Genomic DNA, 10,620 nt, shown 5'->3' with positions numbered 1-10,620 from the left:
CGCAGAACCAGGGCGCTGAGAAGGGGGGCAAAGGCACTGGTTCTGGGGCGTCTGAGCCTCTTCTACCTGCCTGCTGGCCTGTCTCTCTCAGGTGATGCGCGCCCCTCCCCGAAAGAGGTGGAGGAGACCGGCGCGGGCTGGAGGCCGCCTGTGAGTCTCTGCTCCCAGCGAGGCACTGTCCGATGGGGGTGGGGCCCTCTCCACGCAGGACGTGGGCAGCATCTTCTTGCACAAGCCAGAGTCCGTACCGATGGCAGGCACTGGAGGACTGGACTCTAGAATTTCTCCGCCGACCTCTGACCCCAGCCTGGAAAGGTCACCTGCATGCCTTTTTTTTTTTTTTTTTTCCAATCCTCACCTGAGGATATTTTTCCATTGATTTTTAGAGAGAGTGGAAGAGAAAGGGAAAGACAGAAATATTAATGTGAGAGAAGCACATGGATTGGTTGCCTCCTGCGGGGCGGGGGGTAAGGGGGGCGGAAGAGGGAAGGAGCCTGCAACCGAGGTTGGGGCCCTTCACCGAATCGAACCCTGGTCCCTTTGGTCTGCAGGCTCTACCCACTGAGCTAAACCGGCTAGGGCCAGACTGGCTTTTTTGAGTGATAGCAGGTGGGAGGGGCGGTCCTTGTTTGGATGGGACATTCAGAGCCTCCAGCCCAGGAGCCCCCCCCCCCCAGCTAGGACTTGCTAACTCCCTCCCCAAAGTGCCACGCCTGGCCCCCCCGAGCTGCTGCAGCCGGGGTCAGGCCCACGCGTGCGCCCGGACATGGACTGGGGTGCTTTTACAGGAGTCATTTTATGGGGAGCGTTGTTAATGAGCTAATGGGGGATGCTAATAATAATAATAATAATAATAAGCTAATGCGGATGGGCTTGGCCGCTGTCGCCGTGGAGTTAACGAAAGTGGAGTCTTTGTAAAGTACTTTGCAAACACTTGTGTTTAGCGTTGCATAAAGTTTAATAACATGGCCACGGCCACATCCTCGCCGCCTCTGCTTCTCAGGTGATTTCCAGGCACGAAAATGTCCGTTTTCACCAGGACTCTGCCCCAGGGCAGGGCACCCAGCATGCCCCCTGCCGAGGGTAATTTGAGAGCTGTCTCACGGGACAGCCGGCGTGGCTCAGTGGCTGAGCGTCGACCTATGAACCAGGAGGTCACGGTTCAATTCCCGGTCGGGGCACATGCCCAGGCTGTGGTCTCGATCCACAAGGGGGGCTGGGGGGGTGGGGTGAGGGGCCATCGCAGAACCAGGGCGCTGAGAGGGGGATGACAGGGCGTGCAGGAGGCAGCCAGTCATCAATTCTCTCTCATTGTCGATATTTCTGTCTCTTTCCCTCCCCCTCTGAAATCAATAAAAAAATAGATTGAGAGAGAGATGACCTCCAAAGGGAGGGATGGGTTGTTGAACCTCACACCATTGACCACAGGAAAGAGAGAGACGATGCTCAGAGGCCCTCTTTATGGAAGCAACATTCGTCACAGCCCAGGCCTCTGGTGACAAACGACATTCCTTCAGGATGAGAAAACAGAAAGGTAGTTTGGGATGTCCAGGCAAGTCCTGGAAAGACATTGGTGGCTTCTGTCCTAAGGAAGCTTCTAAGTGGAGAGACTGACAGTTGTGCAGAGATGCTCTGTGAGGACACAGGTGGTGCACCCAGCCTCAGCCCGAGTGGGTGATGGGTGGCGTGGTCTGGGAAGGCTTCCCGGAGGAAGCCACCCTGTTACAGATGAGGATTTGTTCTGTTTTGGGAGGCTGGTGTGGAGAGAGACGCGGCGGTAGACACGTTCCCTCGGAGCTGGTGCTCGAGGCTCTCCAGACGGTCCCTGAGGGTCTGCAGCAAGTGGCTGAGCTGCTCCACCAGGTGCCTGGGGTCCCGAGGGATGGGTTGTTGAACCTCACACCATTGACCACAGGAAAGAGATACGATGCTCAGAGGCCCTCTTTATGGAAGGCAAGGTACTCACTCCAGTAGGGTGTACACAGGAGGCAGCTGATCAATGATTCTCTCTCATCATTGATGTTTCTCTCTCTCTCTCTCCCTCTCCCTTCCTCTCTGAAATGAGTAAAAATATTTTTTTAATTAAAAAGAAAAGAAAGAAAAAGGATAGATTTCACTGGTGCAGTGAAAGTCCCTGACTAAAAATTGGAGGAAATAGCATCTGTACTGTTTTTAGTAGCTATTATATCAGAATGGATCTACACCAAAGCCTTATTAGTCCTGCGTATCAGTGTATTTTCCAGTCCTTGAATAAATGTGTATGATCTCTCCAAATATTACTTTTTAAAAAGATATATTTTTACTAGAGGCCTGGTGCACGAAATTCATGCACTTGGGGTGGGGGGGGCGTCCCTCAGCCCAGCCTGCACCCTCTCGCAGTCCAGGAGCCTTCGGGGGATGTCCGACTGCTGCGGAGGTGGGAGAGGCTCCCACCACCACTGCTGCACTTGTCAGTGGTGAGCCCAGCTTCTGGCTGAGCAGCACTCCCCCTGTGGGAGCACACTGACCATCAGGGGGCAGCTCCTGCGTTGAGTGTCTGCCCCCTGGTGGTCAGTGCGCGTCATAGCGACTGGTCGTTCCACCGTTTGGTCGATTTGCGTATTAGCCTTTTATTATATAGGGTTGGGAACTGGAGGAGGAGCATTAGGAGCTAAGTGTGGCCGTGGCCGTGGTGACAGCGATGGCCGGCTGGTTGGCGTGTGGCCTGGACGAGGACAGAGATGACCTGGTTGTACAGGAGCCATCAGGAAGAGGGAGTGCAGGGGAGCCCGGGTGCCTTCATCACTTTGGGGCAAGAAGAGGAAGAGGAAAGGAAGGGAGAGGGAGAGAGAGAGAAACATCCATGATGAGAGAGAATCATGGATCGGCTGCCTCCTGCACGCCCCCTACTGGGATCGAGCCCGCAACCCAGGCATGTGCCCTGACTAGGAATTAAACCTGTGACCTCCTGATTCATAGGTCGACACTCAACCCCTGAGTCACACTGAGCCGGCCAGAGCCGTGCTTGCTCACCGTGGGCTGTGACAGGCCCCCAGGCCCGCAGGTTTGCGTAACTTCTGCAATCTGTCAGGAGGAAGTGCGCACAGAGGAACCGCGGGAGAAAAGAGCAGATGTGTCAGGCGTGCCTAACCCTTGGGCTCTGGAGGTTCCCTTTATGCTCGAGAAAGCGCCTGTGTCACAGCTGAGCAGTGTGTGCCCTGGGAATCGTGGTTTGAGAACACACACGCGATGACTGGCAGCAGCAGGGGCGGCACGCACTGTCCCCAGGTGCCGGTCCACCTCATCCTCACAAAATCCCACCCGGACTGTTACTCATCCCCTTTTACAGCTGGTTTGGCTCCGTGGATAGAGCATCGACCTGCAGACTGAAGGGTCCTGGGTTCGATTCCCAGTCAAGGGCAGGTGCCTCGGTTGCAGGCTTGATCCCTGGCCCTGGTCAGGGCGGGTGTCGGAGGCAGCCAATCGATGTGTCTCTCTCACATCGATGTTTCTCTCTGGCTCTCCCCCTTCCTTCCACTCTCTCTGAAAATCAATGGAAAAATATCCTCGGGTGAAAATTAACCCAAAAAAAAGGAAAGAGAAAAAAAAAACAGATTCCACTCTCTCTGAAAATCAATGAGAAAATATCCTCGGGTGAAGATTAACAAAAACAAACAATGGATGAGGGACTAGAGGCACAGAGAGGTTAGGTAATGGTGCCAGAGCCACACAGCTGCGCATTGGTGGGGCCAGGATGCGAAGCCAGGGGAGCAGCCCCAGCGTCCACACTCTTGGCACCTCTAGATGCCCCCGTGCCGTGGGTGGACACAGCTGTGGCCCGTATACGGTGGGCCGCCACGCCTCAGGGAGGACCATGACCTAGAGCTGTGTTTCGGCGTCCACACGTGGCAGGCATGTCACGATGGGTTAGCAAACCGGTTGCAGAAGGGTATGGAGACCAGGCAAGATGGGGCCGGGTGTTGTTTGTGAATGAGAGGAGGAGTGTGCGCCCGCCGCCTGTGTAATAACGCCACATTCAGGGCCTGTGCAGAGGGGGAGGGAGTCCCGAGCGGCGGTGTCATCTCCGTGGTGTCAGCTGATGTGTCCCCAGCCTGCCATGTGTCCTGTCGTTGCAGGTGATCTTCAAGGCCAAGTCGAAGTACTCTCCAGAGTTACTCAAGTACCGGTAAGTGCCGGGGGCTCCCGGGGGAGCAGGTGAGCGGCTCCGCGGGGGCCGCCCGGACAGGTGGCAGGTCCCTGGGGTGAGTGTGCACAAGTGTGTCTGAGTGTGTATGTGGGTGTGTATGAGTGTGCATGAGTATGCATAAGTGTGCATGAGTATGTGAGTGTATGAGTGTGAAAGTGTGCGTGTATGTGCAAGTGTGCATGAGTGTGTATGTGTGTGTGTGTGAATGTATGTGTGTGAGTGTGTGTGTATGTGTGTGAATGTATGTGTGAATGTACATGTGAGTGCATATGTGAATGTGAGTGTGTGAGTATGTATGTGGGTAGGAGTGTGTATATGTGAGTGTATGTGTGTGATAGAAATCTCCAGTCAAGAGTCTGAAATCTTACGTTGGAAATGACAGTGGAAGTGTGGTCATTGGGAACTGGAGGAGGAGCATTAGGAGCTAAGCTTGGCCGTGGCCACCGCGATGGCCTGCTAGTTGGCACATGGTCTGGACCAGGACAGAGATGACCTGGTCATACAGGAGCCATGGCCACAGGAAGAGGGGGTGCGGGGGAGCTCGGTGCCTTCGTCACTTTGTGGCAAGAAGAGGAAGAGGAAGCAGGGGCTCCCCAGGGACGGCTCGGAGCAGGAGGCGGCGGGAGCTCAGGTTGGGGAGATGGTGCCGCGAGGGTTACACCCTTGAGCTGGCGAGTCGGTCGTGGGGCCTGAGAGGTTGGGGTTGGCAGGGGACCGTGGACCCCATGGAGGAAGCCGTTTTCTAGAATTTGCTGTTGGTGAAAGGAGAGGCTCTGGGTGAGGAGAGAGGCCACAGCCGACGGGAGTCGCTGTTATTTGGTGTTTCCAGTTGATGACACCGAGGCTCTGGGCGAGTCCTCGTTCACGGCGATGTCCGTGGCATTCGGTCCTCAGGCTACCCGGGGCCGGGCGTGGGGCTCCAGAGCTCGGGCACCTTCCTAAGGGCACAGCCTGTGATTCGAGTCCTGGACCGCCCGCCTCCAGAGCCCACCACCGAAGTGTTTGTCGCCCGGCTCAGTGGTTGAGCATTGACCTATGAAGCAGGAGGTCACAGTTCGATTCCTGGTCAGGGCACATGCCCGGGTTGCAAGCTCCATCCCCAGTGTGGGGCGTGCAGGAGGCAGCCAGTCAGTGATTTTTCTCTCATCGTTGATGTTTCTCTCTCTCTCTCCCTCTCCTTTCTTCTCTGAAATCAATAAAAATATATTAAAATAAACAAACTAACAAAAAAGCCCTAGTTGGTTTGGCTCAGTGGATAGAACATCAACCTGCGGACCAAAGGGGTCGAGTCCAGTCAAGGGCACGTACCTCGGTTGCAGGCTCCTCCCCTGCCCGGGCCCTGGTCGGGGGCATGTGCAGGAGGCAACCAATCAATGTGTTTCTCTCTCATGGATGTTTCTAACTCTCTATCCCTCTCCCTTCCTCTCTGTAAAAAAAAAAAAAAAATAAAAAAAATATATTTTAAAAAAAAAAGGGAAGGGACCTCGGTTGCAGGCTCCCCCCCTGCCCGGGCCCTGGTCGGGGGCATGTGCAGGAGGCAACCAATCAATGTGTTTCTCTCTCATGGATGTTTCTAACTCTCTATCCCTCTCCCTTCCTCTCTGTAAAAAAAAAAAAAAAATAAAAAAAATATATTTTAAAAAAAAAAGGGAAGGGACCTCGGTTGCAGGCTCCCCCCCTGCCCGGGCCCTGGTCGGGGGCATGTGCAGGAGGCAACCAATCGATGTGTTTCTCTTACATTGATGTTTCACTCTTGTCTCTCCCTCTCCCTTCCTCTCTAAATATCAGTGGGAAAATATCCTCGGGGGAGGATTAAAACACAAACAGACGGAAGTGTTGGTTAACGTTGGCACGTCCTGCTCCACCATAAAAATACCAGTGTTCTTCCAGATTGGCCCAGACTGGGCAGCTGTGGTGCCCTAACCTCTCCCCCTCCCAGGCTGCCCCTGTACCTGGCCTCGCTGCTCATCAGCCTGGTGTTCCTGCTGGTGAACCTCACCTGCGCGGTGCTGGTGAAGACGGGGACCTGGGAGAGGAAGGCCATCGTCTCCGTGCGCGTGGCCATCAACGACACCCTCTTCGTGCTGTGCGCCGTCTCCCTCTCCGTCTGCCTCTACAAGATCTCTAAGATGTCCTTGGCCAACATCTACTTGGAGTCCAAGGTGAGGGTGCAGACGGGCCCAAGAGCTGTCCTTCTTCCGGGTCTAAAAATAGCAGCCCGGTCGGTGCTCTTCACACCTGACCTGCCAATGATTAGCCACGCGCCGCCGCGGCCCAGACGGGAGGGACGGAGGCCGCTGAACTTGGTGTGCGAGACGCGTTCCGTGTGGGGGGCTCGGGGCAGCGGGGCGTGCAGGATGAACTCCTGGCCTGGAGGTGCCCTGGTTGTAACTACCGTTTTACTTCATTTATTTATTTTTAAAAATACCTTTTTATTGATTTTAGAGAGAGAGGGAGAGGGAGAGAAACATCAATGATGAGAGAGAATCATGGGTGGGCTGCCTCCTGCACGCCCCTCACTGGGGATCGAGCCTGCAACCCGGCATGTTCCCTGACCGGGAATCGAACCGTGACCTCCTGGTTCATAGGTCGACGCTCAACCACTGAACCATGCCAGCCGGGCCTTTTTTTTTTTTTCATATTTATTGTTGAAAGTTTTACATGGATCCTCCTTTTCCCCCCACTGACCTCTTCCAGCCCATTCCCACCCTCCCCCAGGCCTTCACCACCCCATTGTCTGTGTCCACGGGTTATGCATATATGCATAGAAGTTCATTGGTTGGTCTCTTCCCAACCACCCACCCTGCCTTCCCTCTGAGCTATTATGCTAAGCGAAATAAGCCAGTCAGAGAAAGACAAGCACCACATGATCTCACTCCCATGTGGAATCTAAGGAACAAAATAAACTGATGAACAAAAACAGACCCAGAGACATGGAAGCACAAAGAGACGGTCAACCAGCCGCCTGCCTTTCTTGTTCTGGCAAATGGCCCAGGTTTTAACCTGCTGAAGGCACCTGCACATCCACTCCCAGGCTTCGCAGCGTCTGTGTGCAGCTCACCGGAGCTTTTAGGAAGGGCTGTGGGACGCGAGGTCGGGGCAGGGTCTGCGGCCTGAGGGTGGAGGGGTCGGGGAGGAGGCTGGTGTCTGCACCTGGAGTGGGCGCGCCCCTCACGGCTCCCGCTTTGCAGGGCTCCTCCGTGTGCCAGGTGACCGCCGTCGGCGTGACCGTCGTCCTGCTGTACGCCTCCCGCGCCTGCTACAACCTGTTCATCTTATCCTTTTCTCAGAGCAAGAACATGCATTCCTTCGATTACGACTGGTACAACGTGTCCGACCAGGTCAGTGGGCGCGACGGGGCGTCCCCGGCGGCATCCCACGTAGCAGATTGTGAAGTTCTTTGCTTTTGCTGCTTAAACATCTGGGTGACCTTGAGAGTCGCCTGTGTGGGAACCGCATCCTCATCTGTAAAACGGGATTGTAGTACCTGGAAAACCAGCACACGCGCGCGCACACACACACACACACACACACACACACGCCCTTTCTCCTTACAGTTCAAGTGCTTCCGTAGAAATGGAAATGGTCTTACTGCAGGGTGAAATTTGCACAGGTAAAACCAGTTATATTTAGGTTTTGAAAATACATGAAATTACAAAGTTAGACTTTTAAAAATATATATATATTTACTGATTTTTTTTACAGAGAAGAAGGGAGAGGGATAGAGAGTTAGAAACATCGATCAGAGAGAAACATCGATCAGCTGCTTCCTGCACATTCCCTACTGGGGATGTCCCCGCAACCAAGGTACATGCCCTTGACCGGAATCGAACCTGGAACCCTTCAGTCCGCAGGCCGACGCTCTATCCACTGAGCCAAACCGGTTAGGGCTAGACTTTTTTTTAATGGCGCACGAGTACCAATAGCGTTTGAGGAAATCAAGACGAAGGGGACTGAGGACATTCAGGTGTTCGAGAAAGCTCATTACCAGTGGTCTCACTGTGTTTTTCTCTCTCTCTCTGTGTAATCTATTCTGGAAATGCATAAATTATAAAGCAGATGAACAAAGGTTGTGAGATGTCATCTGGCATCCTTGTTCACAAAAGCTCAGAAAAAGCGAGAATGAGTTTGCATTTTCTCACCTGACACATATTGCTTCTCCGGCCCCAGACAGAGCTGGGGATATGAGAGAACAGACTCCCTCCCTCCCTCCCTGCCTCCAGGAGTTGTCGGCCTCTGAGGAAGAGAAACACACAGAGAAGCCATCGCAGTAAAGAAATATATATACTTTATTATTGATTTCAGAGAGGAAGGGGGAGAGAGAGAGAAACATCAGTGATGAGAGAGAATCATTGATCAGCTGCCTCCTGCACCCACACTGGTGGGGATTGAGGCCACATCCTGGGCATGTGCCCCGACTGGGAATCGAACCCAGGACCTCTTGGTCCATGGGACGATGCTGAACCACTGAGTCACCACAGCCAGGCGAGCTTACATAAGAGATATAAAATATGACCACAATTCTTTACATTCTGCAGCTTTTAGAGGATATTTATTTATAGATACTGTGTGTTGCAGCCCGTAGAATCTAGGAACAAAACATGTGGCCACGTGTGCACATGTCATTCGTGTGGACGGAAAAAGAACACGGTGCCGTTGAGACATGCTATAGATGGAATGCGAGATGCACAGTTTCTGAAGAGCGAGCGGGCGGTTAGGTTTGGCTGCCGCGCTTCGATGCGACGGGAGAGAGAAGGAACAGGATGGGCCTTTTGCAGCTGATTTGGGTGCACTGTCTGTCTTGCCTATTTCCTCGGCCCCTGGCTGCACTCCTCCCTCCCTCCACAGGCGGATCTGAAGAACCAGCTGGGAGACGCGGGGTACGTGGTGTTCGGGGTGGTCCTCTTCGTGTGGGAGCTCTTGCCCACCTCCCTGGTCGTTTACTTCTTCCGAGTCCGAAACCCTGCCAAGGACCTGGTGAGTAGAGCAGCGGTTCTCAACCTGTGGGTCGAGACCCCTTTGGCGGTCGAACCTCGGTTGCAGGCTCCTCCCTGGCCCCGGGCCCTGGTCCAGGCTCCTGCAGGAGGCAACCAATCGATGTGTTTCTCTCACATCGATGTTTCTCTCTCTCTTTCCTTCTCTCTTCTACTATCTCTAAAAATCAATGGGGGGAAAAAATAAGAAAAGTATACAGTGTATGGTCTGAGGGTTCTTTAAGGCTTTTGGTTCTTTAAGGCTTTCACAGGGGTCGCCTAAGACCATCCTGCATATCAGATATTTACATTACGATTCATAACAGTAGCAACATTGCAGTGATGAAGTAGCAACGAAAATAATTTTATGGTTGGGTCACAACATGAGGAGCTGTATTTAAAGGGCCAGAAGGTCGAGAACCACTGGAGTAGAGGAAACCGCTTGGTATTGGCAGGAAATAGCGCCCCGTTCTAAGCACAGGCGGACCGTGAGCCTTTTTTCTCAGCTTGTCCATCGAAAGCCGCCTTCAGCCTGTTGTGATGTGGAACGTCGCCGTGTTTCACGGAGCCTTTTGGACCCTTGATTCCCAAGGCCCCTGAAGGGAAGGCTCCCACGCGCGTTTTGTGAGGCCAGTGTTGCCCTCATACCGAAACCAGACAAAGAAACGCCAGAAAGAGACCATCCCATAACAACTTTGTTTCAGACTCTGTTGGTTGACTTTTATGTTTTAATTTTTTTAAAAATATGTTTTTTTACTGATTTTAGAAAGGAAGGAGAGGGAGAGAGAGAGAGAAACATCAGTGATGAGAGAGAACCATGGATCGGCTGCCTCCTGCACGCCCCACACTGGGGATCGAGCCTGCAACCCGGGCACGTGCCCTGACCGGGAATCGGAACTGTGACCTCCTGGTTTATAGATTGACACTCAACCGCTGAGCCATGCTGGCCGGGCTAATGTCATTCTTTTAAATTGCTGGGAATGCCCACATTATTATTATACAGGTTTATATCCAATTTGGGACCATCTCGCTTGGCTCATCTGGGCGTTGTCTGGTTTTTTGTCTCGGGGTTCAGACTGCGATACGTCACGGTTGTAAGCAGAACTCTGCAAGATGTCCATGTGGTAAAAGGAAGAGAACCTCTTCAAAATAAAAGCAGGAGACACGCTCTGCAGCAGAATTAGGGGGGCCTCTGCCCGGAAGAGAAGAACCCTCCTGTCTCCCGCAGGAGGCCTGCTTCCCCTTCCTTTGCCCGCGGGCCTCGTGTCCGAGGCGTGCTGACCAGTCACTGTCTTTCCAGACCAGTCCGGGCATGGTCCCCAGCCACGGGTTCAGCCCCAGGTCCTACTTCTTCGACAACCCTCGCAGATACGACAGCGACGACGACCTCGCCTGGAACGTCGCCCCTCAGGGACTTCACGGAAGGTGAGCCTCGCTCAGGCTGGGGAAAGAGTCTGTTGG

At 53.6% G+C, this 10,620-nt stretch overlaps 1 protein-coding gene across 1 annotated transcript in view; it reads left to right on the top strand.

The window, feature by feature from the left end:
* The window catches only part of GPR137B (G protein-coupled receptor 137B), a 12,354-nt gene that overhangs the window by 383 nt on the left and 1,351 nt on the right, over positions 1–10,620 (top strand). Inside the window, exons 2-6 of the mRNA XM_005881353.2 lie at positions 4,116–4,165; positions 6,126–6,348; positions 7,378–7,527; positions 9,035–9,163; positions 10,460–10,584. Coding sequence (XP_005881415.2) covers positions 4,116–4,165; positions 6,126–6,348; positions 7,378–7,527; positions 9,035–9,163; positions 10,460–10,584 — 677 coding nt within the window. The remainder of the gene's footprint in view (positions 1–4,115; positions 4,166–6,125; positions 6,349–7,377; positions 7,528–9,034; positions 9,164–10,459; positions 10,585–10,620) is intronic.

This window comes from Myotis brandtii, unplaced genomic scaffold (genome assembly GCF_000412655.1).
Source record: "Myotis brandtii unplaced genomic scaffold, ASM41265v1 scaffold679, whole genome shotgun sequence".
In the NCBI taxonomy this organism is placed as follows: Eukaryota; Metazoa; Chordata; class Mammalia; order Chiroptera; family Vespertilionidae; genus Myotis; species Myotis brandtii.
The sequence above is the reverse complement of the archived record's forward strand: the minus strand, read 5'-3'. Positions and strand labels throughout refer to the sequence as shown.